The sequence below is a fragment of the Drosophila bipectinata genome, chromosome XR (genome assembly GCF_030179905.1).
Source record: "Drosophila bipectinata strain 14024-0381.07 chromosome XR, DbipHiC1v2, whole genome shotgun sequence".
Taxonomy (NCBI): Eukaryota; Metazoa; Arthropoda; class Insecta; order Diptera; family Drosophilidae; genus Drosophila; species Drosophila bipectinata.
This window is the reverse complement of record NC_091735.1, coordinates 18,701,758-18,715,868: the sequence shown is the minus strand read 5'-3', so window position 1 is coordinate 18,715,868 and position 14,111 is coordinate 18,701,758. Positions and strand designations below refer to the sequence as shown.

The 14,111-nt window shown below is 36.0% G+C and overlaps 3 protein-coding genes across 5 annotated transcripts in view; 1 reads left to right on the top strand and 2 right to left on the bottom strand.

Moving 5' to 3' along the window:
• The first annotated feature begins 406 nt into the window (after window positions 1-406).
• The window catches only part of LOC122320954 (fibrinogen-like protein 1), a 77,601-nt gene continuing 63,896 nt past the window's right edge, over window positions 407-14,111 (top strand). The window contains exons 1-3 of one of the 3 annotated variants that reach the window (XM_070282905.1): window positions 407-531; window positions 1,142-1,355; window positions 1,489-2,098. The gene's annotated coding sequence lies outside the window, so the exon portion shown is untranslated. Of the gene's footprint in view, window positions 532-589; window positions 1,356-1,488; window positions 2,099-14,111 lie in introns of those variants that run through there. The other 2 variants (XR_011444201.1, XR_006246357.2) reach the window with 2 other exon arrangements.
• Window positions 7,940-8,632, bottom strand: LOC108133605 (fibrinogen-like protein 1). Its single transcript, XM_017253601.3, has 2 exons — window positions 8,143-8,632; window positions 7,940-8,036 (listed from the first exon to the last, which is right to left on the bottom strand). Exons 1-2 carry the CDS (start codon window positions 8,544-8,546, stop codon window positions 7,991-7,993), a joined length of 450 nt encoding a protein of 149 aa, XP_017109090.2. The 5' UTR covers window positions 8,547-8,632; the 3' UTR covers window positions 7,940-7,990.
• LOC122320956 (dynein regulatory complex subunit 4-like) lies at window positions 8,605-9,357 on the bottom strand. The gene is made up of 3 exons (XM_043212967.1): window positions 9,253-9,357; window positions 8,686-9,194; window positions 8,605-8,629 (listed from the first exon to the last, which is right to left on the bottom strand). The coding sequence occupies exons 1-3, from the start codon at window positions 9,316-9,318 to the stop codon at window positions 8,605-8,607; spliced, it is 600 nt and encodes a 199-aa protein (XP_043068902.1). The 5' UTR covers window positions 9,319-9,357.

Below are 14,111 nucleotides of genomic sequence, written 5' to 3'. Positions count from 1 at the left end.
GGTACCATTGCACTGGCCAATGACTTACATGGGAAAAGCAAGAAGAGAGTGCCATTGAAGGAATTTCGCCATGCTCTGTAAGCTTAGTTTGTAGAAAATGATATCAAAGTTATTTGAAAATCAAAGGCAAACATAAAAATGGACGATTTCCCTCATGTTCCACATTAAGATTAGATTAAGCGGAGCGACTTTCAGCTAGGAGTAGCTGAAAGAGAGTAGCTTAAGCAGCTTAAGGGCTGCCATTTCAAGAGAAGTCCGGAGAGAGCTATTTAAGCACCTCCACCGGTACCATCCGCCATCTCACTCCCCCTTGCAACTGCACTGGCCAATGACTTAGAGGTAAAGAGAAATAAGAGAGCAACATAGCGGAAATTTCGCCATGCGCTGCAAGCTCAGCTCTAGCCGCTCATAGGGCACAGTGCGCAGCAACCCTTGATGGAGTAAGGTTCTTCCGTGAAGAAAATTTTCAAATAAGCCGAATAGGTGTATTAATAGGCCAAAAAACTAGTGAAAAGTTTTAAAAATATGCAGGCAAGTGATCTAAAAAACATAAACAGTGTAATCATAAGCGAAAACGTGGAAAAAACGCCAAAGAAATGGAGCACTCCACCGGTACCATTGCGGTACACGGCAAGCCAAGCTTATCCGCCATCTCACTCCCCATTGCAACTGCACTGGCCAATGACTTAGAGGTAAAGAGAAATAAGAGAGCAACATAGCGGAAATATCGCCATGCGCTGCAAGCTCAGCTCTAGCCGCTCATAGGGCACAGTGCGCAGCAACCCTTGATGGAGTGAGGTTCTTCCGTGAAGAAAATTTTCAAATAAGCCGAAAAAGTTGATTAAAGGCCTAAAAACCAGTGAAAATTGTTAACAATATGCAGGCAAGTGATCTAAAAAACATAAACAGTGTAATCATAAGAGAAAACGTGGAAAAAACGCCAAAGAAATGGAGTTTTTGCTGATGAGACACCAGGGTGAAAAAATGAGAGTGACAAAATGGCGGAAGAAAAAATGGTGAATGAAAAAGTAACTGATCTAGAATGAATTAAATTGAATAATTAGTGTGTTTTATTATTAAAGGAACTGTGTAAATGAAAACTGAAATATAAAATATAATATTTAAAAGTTTTTCGCTGCAGAATAAGTCTGAATAAAGTGTGAAAATCAAAGAGAACACGTGGCGTCCCAGGCTGAGTGAAAAGAACGGACCACCATTTGGAAGTTGAGTTGGAAGAAGAGGAAAGAAATACCTAAGAATGAGGAAGAAAATGGAAGTACAAAAGAAGAAGAAGAACAAAATGGCTGAAGGAATTTATTGGAAAATGAAGAATTGGAATATGAAGAAATATTTAAGTAAGTGATTTTATTTATTATCTTTATTGAAAATGAAAATATTGTTTCTTTTAAAATTAAATAAAAATATTATTATTTATATTTCACCAATAAATTTCGTTAAATGCATTACAAATATTAAATTCTATTGCAGATAAAAAACTATAAAGTTTCTTAAGTATCAACGTCAAATATTTGTAATAATCTTTAAAAAAAAATCAAAGACTGAACATTGAGATGTTAAACAATATATAAAGTAAACAAAAAAAAGTTAAAAATTCGTAAGATTGTAAAGTAATTTAAAAGTAGAAGTGAAAATATTGTGTCATATTGCGTTTGTTAACATGTTTCTTTTCCATTTTTATGATAATTCTTTATGATAAATCTTTCCAAGAGCGGTAAGCTCCCTCACGAGCTTTAGATTTTTAGAATTGGAATCCAATTAATGGATCTTTTTGGGATTTTTCTGTTCCCTTTTCATTATAATTTTTTTTGTAAATTAGTAAAAATAATTAACTAAAAGTGGAAAAGAACTCATGTTGCAAAAAAGTGTAAATTCGCGAGTGCGAAAAGGTCAATAAAACAATAGACAATTGAAAGTGAGTAAAAAAAGCTGTAAAAGAATGAAAGCGAAAATAAAATTGACAAACAGAGCTGGAGCTGGAAATAAACGAATTGGAAAGAAAAGTGGAAAGAATGTTGCCAATCTGAAGCAACATGTTGCTAAAACGAAAGATCCGTTGTTGCCAAATAGGAAGACTCTGGTAAGTGATTTTTGATTTATTTCTTTGATTTTATTACTCTATTTTCTTATGAACTGAAAAAAAAAACTTAAAAAATACCGTAATTAAAGACCATAATAAGAAAGCTAAAAGTTAAAAGATTTCCAAATTATGTTTTTTAAAATTTTACCTAAAGCATACAAACAGTAAAGTATTAATCTTGATGGATCAGAAATTAAATTATCACTGATTTATATTATTTGAATGGATTATAGAAACCCCTAAAATAATACCAAAAAATACTATTTTATTAAGAGTATGTAAAATATCAAAAGCTCGAAAAATATAAATATATATATTTGTTCATAATTATACTAAAATATTACTCAAATATTAAATACCATAAAATTATACCATACAACCATAATATAGTTATAGCTATATATTTGAAATTTCTATTTGAAAACCATAATATTAAAGATTCTCAACAGCTATTCCATCCATACATCCATATTAAATCACAAAAAATAATCAAAGTATTTAATCAGCAAATTCCAAACAGAATAATCCCGAAATCGGGATGATGGAAGCATCAATGATTCGTCCGCAGTTGTGTGATAATGTGATTGGCCAGCCACGGCCACGGCTACGGCCAAAATAAAATCAAAAGCCAAACTCGATAGGTAAATAATGCGTTCAAATGCGGTTTAAGCCGAATAATGCGGCCAAATCAGCTTATCGGCCAAATGCAATTATTAAATTATATTCGAGGTGAAATAGAAAACGTAATCGAGAGCCACACACCTCCCCCAATTTAATGAAGCTGTTTTGGGGCTGTTTGAGCTGAAAAGTTGAAAAGTTCAAAGAGTGCCAAAGTCGGAAAAAAGTAATTAAAGCCAAAATGGTGTAACATTAACTAAAACGTGCTACGTTAGCCCCTTTATCCTTGCTATCCTTTATACTATACCTTGGCCATTATCAGCTTGGCATCCCAGTTTGGCATTTGAATGGAAAGCATTTGAAGTATTTTTTTTCGTTTCTATTCAAATTTTTTTTTTTCATTCACTCTTTTTGGCCAAAAAAAGTGCTTTTATAATTTGGCTTTTCAGTTTGCTTTTCGGTTTGCCTCTTTTGCTGTTCAATTTAAATACAAAAGACAGAAAAAAAAAACATTCCTGTTTCTGTTTCTGGTTGTTTTTTTTTGCTGGTCTGAGGCTGGTAAAGGATTAAATTAAATTCCATTTGGTTTGCGATGCAAACTTAACGAACGCAGGTAAAAATTAAATCTGCGAAAAATCAACATAATTAAAAGCTTTTCGGCTGCTCGCCGTATTTTTCATTTGTCCATTTCGCACATTTTCTCTGTGAGATTCTCGGCTTGCCAGTTCTTCTTCTGTGCCAGTTTCATAGCATTTTCCCCTGTTTTCCTCGCTTTTCCAAACCAAATTAAAAATTGGTTGGTGCGTATTGTGTTGTTTTTTGGGATTTTTGGCTTGAAAATCCAACAAAAAACAAAAGGAAAATCATTTTATTTGCTTTAAAACCAAAACAATGGTCGGGATCTATATATAAAACAAGAAAGTGTGGCTTTAGAAGAGTTTATAGACTATATGACACCCGGTATTCTTTGCTTAAGCTTTAATATTTAAAAAAAATACGATTTTGTGCCATACTCTTGGGTGCGGCGAAGCTTGGTATTAGGGAAACTGGCTATATAATTGGCTATATAATACATTCTTAAGGCTTAAAATCATCAGATTTGGCTTTAAAACCAAACGAAATGATGTGATCTATGTGTAAAACAACAAAAGATAACCTTTTTGGCATTCTTTCGGGTGCTTTTTAGGTCAGAAAGGAGTCAAGTGGGTCAGAAATACCCATAACTTCACTAAAAATCCTCGGATTTGGTTTGGAAACAAGAACAATGCTTTGGGGTCTATAAAAAAAGCAAGAATGGAGTGCTTAAGAAGGGGTTATCGACTATAGAAAACTTTCTCGAATTGGAACTTTAGAAAGCAGCTATTGAGAAAAGATTTTAAGGAAGAGAAATTCTTAAAAAAAAGTCACATAACTTGGATCTGCGGAGGTAGTATAGGATCCCACATACCAAATCCCATAGCTCTAAATTTTATAGTCTCTGAGATCCACACGTTTGTATAGACTGGCGGAGAGACGGACCCACGGACAGGGTCATATCTACTCCGCTGCTTAGGAAATACATCTCCCAGTTACACAAATTGCTCAAAAAAACAATATACCCCTTTACACCACGAGCACCAAGTACAATTATATACAAGGATCTCCTACTTTTGCATAATTTAGGCCTTTTAACTTGATTTTTTTTCACATTTCACATTTTTTTCCGGTTTCCTGCTCATAATTATTCAATTATGCGTTTATTAAGTTCGAAAAATGGAAATGAGGAGAGCAATTTAATTGTGGCCCTAATGAGAATGCAAATAAATTAAAATGAAATTATTTGTTTGTCCTTCCGCTTAAATTATGCACATCCATCGGATATGTAAATTGACTATAAAAATATTAAATATTTATTTTAATTTAGTTTTTTTTTTTGGTATATACATATATTAAAGATTAATATTTGTTAAATCCCTTAGTAACTAGTATTTTGTAGCCAAGAAACTGTTGCTCTGTTAATGGTTTCGGGGAAACATATTTTGCCAACTAATCAAATCGGATTTCGGCAAACCCATTCAAAGTTTTGATGATTAATACGAGTTGGGGCGCTGGCTGAGGATGGCCCTTGTTCCAATTTGAAGCTGATTACAATTCATCAAGACCCGATGAAAGAAAAATGGCCAAGGGTTCACAGGGTATAGGGTTTAGGGTTTAAGGGCTCGGGCCACAAAACTTTGAGGCCTAAACAAACGAACTTGCCACAAATTTTCGCTCAACGCAGCAGTCGGCAGTTGGCGGTTGGGGGCAGTTGAGCCAGTTGAGGCAACAAAGGGCTAAATGCCTTCAACACCAATTTGTTTACATGCCAGCGCCACCCCCCTTTTCTCCCCTCTCGTATCCTCTAAGGGTGAGTCCTCTTTCGTCCTGATGGCGTTATTTATTGTTATCAGACACTCGAGCACATAAAACATTTTATCACTTGGGCCCAACAACAAAAAAAACAGAGTGTGGCGGCCAACACAAGCAAATCACAAAAAAAAAAAAAAACAATGATTATGGGAGGGCGGCGGGTGGCTTAGAGGGCGTGGTTCGGGCCAAGGGGCAAGTGGCAAGACAGCGACTGCGAAACTTCATCACTCAATGCGGCTCGATGCGAGTGTTGAATGCTGGACCGGAAACGGAAATAACGCGTCGTTGCCTGGCTCCGCCCACTTGGCTCCTTAGTCCTCGGTCGCGCCCCCTGCCCTGCCCCACCACCAACCCTCGGCCTGCTCCTGTCACCTTCTCCTTTGACTCCTGCTGCCACATCCTTCACCTCATCCGGTGGCTCTATCTATCTTTAAGTAATTTGTGCGCTGTCCTCTATGGCTTTGTAAGCACTGAGAGAAATGTGGGGGCTAATAAATTAGAATTTTTTTAAATATTAAAATTTTAAAGAATTTCCAAAAATAAAAGCTCAAAAATAATTCTTAATTCAAATTAGCTCATATTTATTCAAAATTTTCAAAATAAAATAATAATTCAAATAATATGTAAAAAACGAATTATGTTTAAAATAAAAAAAAAAGTAACATAAAAAGAGCCACTAATTATTTCGAGTGTAGTGCCAACTAGCCGGAAACGTCCATTGTGCGAAGGCTAACGGACAAAAGATGGTGGCCAGAGCGAGGAGGAAGAGGAGGTGAAGTACAAAAGGAAAAAGACGAAAGCGGAAACGAAAAAGCAAGCGATAAACGAGAAAGCCACGGAAAAATCACATTTATGTCTAATAGTTTCTTTTTTTTTTCCGTCTCGGTATTTTTTTCTTTTTTTTTTTTTGGTTAGACTCACTTAGCCATGATTAATTAAGCCTGCAGCGCACGCCTAATGGCCAAGAACTACTCCAACTCCTGTTGGCATTGCCATTTCCATTTCCATGGCCATTAACATCCTTATCCTTGGCCATATCCTGTGTCCCTTTTTTTTTTTTTTTTCTTTTTCCGTTTTGTGGACTCTTATCCTGAATCGAAAAGGTCCATTGACCTTGGCGGCAATGGCATTCGCAACTAATTGGAACGGGATTGCAATTTATGGCCAAAATGGAAAATAGAAAATTAAAATCCTGAATCCAGATAGTCTGGCCAAAGGGAGAGAGAGAGACGGGTCTTGGACAGGTCAAGGTCGGGTCCCCTTGGCATCTATAATGGTATGGCTGACAAGGGTTAATGAGCTCGGGGAGCCAACGGTGATTCGGGTCAGAAAATCAGAAAGCTCATTGCAGAATGAGCTCAGCCATTGATGATTGCAGTTGTTTTTTTTTTATGAAAAGTGATTTTTTAATTGTTTTCCGGTGGGTTTCCAGAAAACAATTAATGAAAAGTGGCATGTCAGAGGATTAAGCAGAGGATTTCTCTTTGGACTTGGCTTAGTATTTTGTTTAAAATTATTATTATTTATTATTATATACATATTTGGTTTGAATAACTTTTAATTAAATTATACGATAGTACGATGTGATAGTCCCCGAAACGTTTGTGGTATATCCTTCTAGATAATCCACAGATATTTCTCCTTTGTATTGTTTTTTTAGGGATATGGATTTCTAAACATTGTAAATATTTGTTGAAAAAATAACTAATAGTAGATGTATAGGATCGGTATACATATATCTCTTTAGATAAATAGCATAGGATAGTATGTATAGATAGATAGTAAGGATATGCAGTATAAGCTTAAGGGATAGCAGATATAGGTATAAATTTATAGGGATAGTAGATATAGCCACTCGAATAATACATATAGAGATACAGATAGTACATATGGGGATAGCGGATATAGCTATACAGATAGTATGTAAATATAGCCATTGTTATATAAGATATACCATATATAGCTATAGGAATAGTATGCAGATATATTTATAGAAATATAAGTACACACATGGGTAATTGTCCAGAAAGGTCAACCGCAACGATAAAAGTCAAAATCAATGAAAGATTTAGATTTAGATTAAATTTTAAAAATAGGGTCTTAAAATTAAATTTTATGAAGATTTATTAATTTATAAATTGTTAAATTATATTTATTATATTTTGCCTCAAATCATTGCTCTATGCTTCCCAGAAAGAGATGTTGGAAAAACAAACTTTATATTATTTTACATTTTTGGGAAAAAGCATGTAATAAGATCTGCAATTTTCGAGTTTCTGTTAAGAGCTTCTTGCTAATAGATCTTTGGGAATAAAAATGAAGTAAATTAACACATTTATAAGCAAAGCGATGCTTATATTTCCCTCAGATTAGCGATTAATTAATTTTTAAACAGAAAGTAAAGCGAAGCTAATGGATATGATATTCATTGGATCTCAACTGATCGATCGACTATTCCGTAACTTGTTTGTTTTTAGACAAAAAAAGTTGAGACTGTGCTTCATATTTCTTAAGGGCCAACCTCCAAAGGAAATCATTCTCCAGCTTCTGACCAAGTTTGTTAGCCATTTTTCACAACTCAACCACAGTCGCTCGTTTATGTCTCAAAAGCTCCGTTGAGGCTGATCCTGAAATGTCTGAAATGCAAAAATGTTTCCGACCTTCTCAAACTTTTTGCAGTGAAAATAATTAATTTTAATTAATTTTTATATATTTTATTTGTTTCTTTTATTTAAAAGTTTAAAAATAGAAGAGTACAGTTTGTCTAATTATCGTCTTTATAATATTAGCAATAATGTAATTACATTTTAGTGCTAATGACGATTACATATATTATCCAAAAATGGTTTATTTTCCAAGTCCGTTTTAAAAGGCTTTTTGTTTTCTTCAATCGGTTCTTCGGATGAAAATTTCTATATCATTCTTGTCGTGGCTAATAGATGAAAAAATAGAATTTAAAAATGATTTCATGTTAGTTATTTTAGAGAGTTTTCTAGTTGGAGATGAAAAAAAAGGAAAAAACAAATTAGAATACACACCTCATACCAGGATCGAACCACCAGCCATAGCCCACTTCCTCCGCCAAATTACGATCAGGATCTCCATCCTCATCTTGATCGAAGGTCGAAAATTGAGAGCCCTGCTTAGGGCTCATCCAGTCGTCTCCAGTACAATTGCCAATAGTATTTAGCTTGTACCCTTCGCTTCTATCGCCCACAACAAAGTGGTCGCATCTTCTTATCCCCCAACCGGCGTATAAAACCACTTCATGAGGCTTTCCACTGGCCAGATTGTGCAAGCGATTCAGTCCAATAAAAAACTCTCCAGTTTCTGCATCACCGAATCCACGTTGATAATCCTCATACGTGCGATTAAATGTTTTTGAATCATCATATTTTCTATAAACATTCAACCATCTAGATCCAAGCTCCGAATCTGACATACAAACCACTTTAAACGGGTCTGAGCCAGGAAGTTGGATTTCGCGGACAACGTAGGAATTAGCTTGACTTCGTGGACAAATTTCTGGAAAATCTGAAAAATTCGATGTTTTATTTTGCAAAATGTTGTGTTCTGCCAACTCACCTATGATTTCTGTTTTCGGTGTCGTCTGGTTATTAATATTATGCAGTGGAGTTGTTGGGAGCTCTCCAGTTTTTACTTCCGACTTTGTTAGATTATTTTCATGAATTTCTCCAATCTTTACTTTTTTTTCCAACTTGGCAATTTCTTCGCGGAACAGATTAGTATACATTGCTAGATCACTTGTTTTCTTTAGGTCACTAATTTGATTTTTTAGCAGGTCCATTTCTCCATTTTTTTGATTTATCATCTGCTCATATTTAACTTCACTTTCTTTAAGTTGACTCAGCACTTCCAAGTGGCTTTTCACCAAGTCCGAGTAATCCTGTTGGCATTTCGATATCTGGGAATATTTTTCTAGATCCTCGCTCGGAAAGTCTGAATATCTTTTTTGAAGTTCCGATAAGTCTGTCCTGCACTTTAAGAGCTCGGCATCCTTCTTGTAGCGCTTCTCGAAGTATCGTTGTACGGTAATGGTCTCGCACTCGTCTTCCAGGGGGTGGCAGGTCTGAGGAATTCCAATTTAAATTAATTTTCAAAATAAAAACACTCAAAACGGCTATTACTTCTTCCGATCCCAGGGAGGCAGAAATTAGGAAACACGTGGAAATTAGGGCCACTGGGAAGATCATCTTGTATTTTTTTAATTGAACGGAACTTTGTATTGAAAGAGTCTCTGGAAATATTTGAATTGATGCTGCGAGTCGTGAAGCTCCGGCTTTTTAAAGCCAACCTCGGCCTTGAGCTTGAGCTTGAAACTGAGCTTCAGGTTCTGATTAGGAATTGGGACATTCCTCACATATAGAAAAGCCAAAATATTCCACAGACGGAATTGGTACGGAAGGGATGTCAAAGGTTATTAGAGATTAGAGATAGGTGATTAACAACCAGACCTGGATTATGTTTTTAGCTTCTGCTTCTTGGTATATATTGAGGCTATATATATGTACATACATATTTACACATGTATTTATATACAATCAATTATTTATATTTTACATTATTTATTATAAACATTATTATATATTTTCCCCAAATGGAAAACACTCTTCAAAGAGATTTCAATGACGCAATAGTCTCTTTATCTCTAACAAATGAATTTCGCGCTTAAGGGGGTCTTCTAGTTTAAAAATTTAGGAAAATCGTATTTTTTTGTAGTTCCTCAGTTGAAATATTTTAGAATATCTTCCTAGAAGGGTTTTTATACCCTTGCAGAGGGTATTATAATTTTGGTCAAAAGTGTGCAACGCAGTGAAGGAGACATCTCCGACCCTATAAAGTATATATATTCTTGATCAGGATCACCTCCTGAGTTGATATGAGCATGTCCGTCTGTCCGTCTGTCCGTCTGTCTGTCCGTCTGTCTGTTTCTACGCAAACTAGTCTCTCAGTTTTAAAGCTATCGTCTTGAAACTTTGCACACACCCTTCTTTCCTTTGCACGCAGTATATAAGTCGGAACGGCCCGGATCGGCCGACTATATCCTATAGCTGCCATATAACTGATTGATCGGAAATGGTATAACTTTGGTGTTTTTAAAGTTAGAGAGTTCAAATTTTAGGTGAGAGCTATTTTTGGCAAAATAATACGACATGCTAAATTTCGTAAGGATCGGCCGACTATATCCTATAGCTGCCATACAACTGAACGATCGGAAATGACCCAACTTTAACCCAACTCGTGTTTTTGAAGATAGAAAGCTGGAACTTGGTACAGATTATATATTTGGTCAGTTGATCCGACCTACCAAATTTCATTAGGATCGGCCGACTATATCCTATAGCTGCCATATAACTGAACGATCGGAAATGGTATTTGGTAGAATTATCAACTTTCGTATTTTTGAAGATAGAAGTTTGGGACTTTTTTTAGATTTTGTATTGTAAAAAATTGGATTACATATTCCTATTGCCATAAGGATCGGCCAACTATATCCGATGTTTGCGATATATATCCGGTTTTAACTGCAAGGGTATCTAAACTTCGGCTCCGCCCGAAGTTAGCTTTCCTTTCTTGTTAAAAATTAAATTATTTTCAAAGTGAGGGTCGCTTTAGTTTCGTGGCAGTAGACCTGGTTGTGCTTACACCATATCTCAAACTTATATCAGCCAAGTACACCAAATAAAGTATATATATTCTGAACAGCATCCACAGTCCACAAATCGCATAATTCTGTAGCGCCAGTACAGGAAGCTATTTTGAAAATGCCAAACTATTTGTATAGCTAATTTATATCTGGTAAACAGAATTCCGCCAAATACAATTTCCCAAAGGATTTGTGGAAAAATATGAAAAGAAGTGTTTGTGATTGGAACCCTTGAAAAAATATGAAAAAAAATATGATATGTATGTATTGTGGAAATAGTCTTTAATTGGGGATACTTTTCACTAATATTTTGAATGATGTGATACCCAATATTACTCTGATATGATCTTAAGGCTATTCTTACAAGAAATTAGAGACTATTCTTACAAACAAAGGGTTCAGGACGATCTCTATTGGAAATAGCATTTAAAGATGCCTAGCAAGGGATACTTTTTAAAAATATTGTTTAAATATTAAAGCCTCCAAAAATGTTAGATTTGTGTTACATTACCTTCCTAGTAGGAACTCCATTAGAACCCTTTTTAAAAACACTTTTCAAATCATCCGCCAATCATTCGCCTTAATTTGTCGATTCGAATTAACCCAAATTGGTGAAGAGTGCTAGTGTTTGGCATATATAGTACTACTCCTATATAGCCATTAGTTCAGTGCACTTTTGAGTGAGTTTGGAGTGGCAGGTGCTACTTCTTCTGCAAGGAGTGCGGCAAGGTGGCAGGTGAGTTTTCCGCTTTTCTCCGAGGACTGTCGGTTAATTGCTGCTTACCTGCTGCGGGCCGAGTTGCACAAATAACTCAATTAGAGCTGCCTCTTGCGCCTCACACCTCTCGAATTTCTCCGGCCAGTGTTTTTGGTTTTCTTTGGCCGAAAACTTTTAGCCATCAGCCGCCAGGGCGTTGATGAAGAAGAGGTTTTGCACCAAAAAAAAAAGGTGCAAAGGACCAAAAAGCAATAGCGAAAGCAAGGAAGCCTGAGGGAGAAACTTGCACTTTGGACTATAGAAATATTCGTAAATAAAAGTTTAAATAAAAAGAAACGAGTGAAGAAAATAGCGTGAAAATGTTGGCGAAAAACAAAGTTAATTGTTTTGGGCACAGCCAGCCCAACAGAGCCAACAGCCAGACACTGGCACAAGTGCATAAATAATGAAATCTGTCTGCAGCTCTCAGCGATCTCGAATTAGTTGCAAGTGCCATACTAAATGGCAATCATTCAGGTTGCGACTTTCAAACTGCCTTGCCTTGCCTTGGCAAACTAACTGGAAAATGGAATGGAAAACTTGCAACTTGCAACTGGAAACTTGCAACTGGCAACCTGCAACTTGCCACACAAATACAAAAAAAAAGGGGGCCCATGGAAAAGTTTTCCACCTTCTACCCAGCGCCCAGACTTCACACCACGAGGCTGTTTAGTCATTAGGAGGTTTTCTCGACACTTTCCCAAGAAAATAAAGGGGATATCTTAAGAGGTTTTGTTGATACTTTTCATAAAAATATTAACCAAAAACCATAAACTTATTAAAGAAACCGTATAATATCCGAAGGATACAAGTCTTTAAAGTAAAAACTTACCACACAAGCTGATGGAAAAATGCTTCCGAAGAGGCATTAAAGCCAACAGGACTCGTTTCCTTCTGAACTGATGGCTGCCATCCATTGACGATGGTTACCTTCGGTGTGGATTAGCATATGTCTTCATCGTCCTGGTTGCACTCCTCATCCGTCAGCGGATTCTCTCATCCATCCATTTGCACTCGCCCGTCCCCATCGCCGCTTTTACGTCGCTGTCTCCATTCCACGTGGCTGTCTCCGTTTCTATCTCCGGCTGGCACGCCTCCTCCGTGTCGCCTTGTTTGGCATTTAAAGGTAAGCAGCTAAGTGGCAAGTCACCTGGCTCTTCAGTTCCTTTTTAGTTTTGACACTGGGAGAGAAGCGAGTGACTAGTGACAAGAACCTGGTAATTAGTGACTGTTAACTGGAACTAAAATTAAACTCTGGGGAATCAGAAACTTGGTTTTATTTAATTAGTAACTAGTAACTTATGTATAGTGACGAGTATTTTTTGACTGGAAAGCAGTTACTAGTCGCCAACAACTAGGGATTAATGATTATAGTACTAGTATTTAAGACTTTCTTAACCAGTAACTAGTAACCAATAAATATTAACCATAAAAAAGTAACTAGTAACTAAACTAACAAGGGTCTTAAAACTAGAAACTATTAATTTTTATCTAGACCCCCAATTATTAGTTAGAAGTAACTAATAATTGGATACTAATAACTATTGTTTGTAACTACTAATTATTAACTACTGGCCAATACAAAGTCTCTTATAACTACACCTTAACGAGTAACGAGTAAATAATAAAAATTATTATTTAGACTTTATTAATGGAAACTAATACTTGAGAACTAGTATTTTTTTAAAAGGGACCTTTAAATAGTAAGATGCAAGATGCAATAGCAAGATGGTAACAAGAATTTTTTTTAGAAGAAAACAGTGACTAGTAGCCAATCTTCTAGCCAGTAGATAATCACAATTACTAGTAGATGGTCAATTTTTTATAGAAACCAAAAAATAAAAGTTATAGGAATTTTTCTACAAAAACCACCAATAAGATGTTTTACCATTGAAGATTACCTAGTAAATAGTTTGTATAACTAGGAACAAGTAACTAGTCTTCAACAACAAGTAAACCAAGCCATTATAAGCTAGTTTTGAATAGTAATAAGGAATTATTACCAAGTTACAAGAATTTTTCTACATAAACTAATATATGGTTAGCAATAAAGACTAACTAGGAACTAGTATCTATACCTAGAGACTAATGAATAGTATTATAGATCTAAAAACTAATAACTTATAATTATGAACCAGTAACTTATTACTATAAAAAACCTAGCAGCTAATAACTAGAAACTAGTACCTAGTAAGTAACAAATAACTAGTAACTAGTATTTTTCTTGAAGTGATCCTGCCAAAGTCGACTCTTACGATGACTTTGATGCAACACACACATTGTGAGGAGCTCGACTGAGAGAGGGAGTGGGTGTGGGTGTGACAAGTCGACCCAGAAAGTGGGCTAAATGGGGTGAAGTCTAATGGGGACGGGGGTGGCTGGCGCAGGGCGTAGCATCTTACAAAGCGACGTCGTCAGCGTTGTCAAGTTGCATTTGACTCAATTGAAATCGAAGTTGCATCTACTGGAATTTCTTTTGTCTACGCGAGAATTCTATGACTTCTTCTACTTCTTATGGATGAGGAGCAGTCTCCCCCCTCCTGGAGGCGGAATGGATTGGAGGGGGCGTGGCTGCGTGCAAA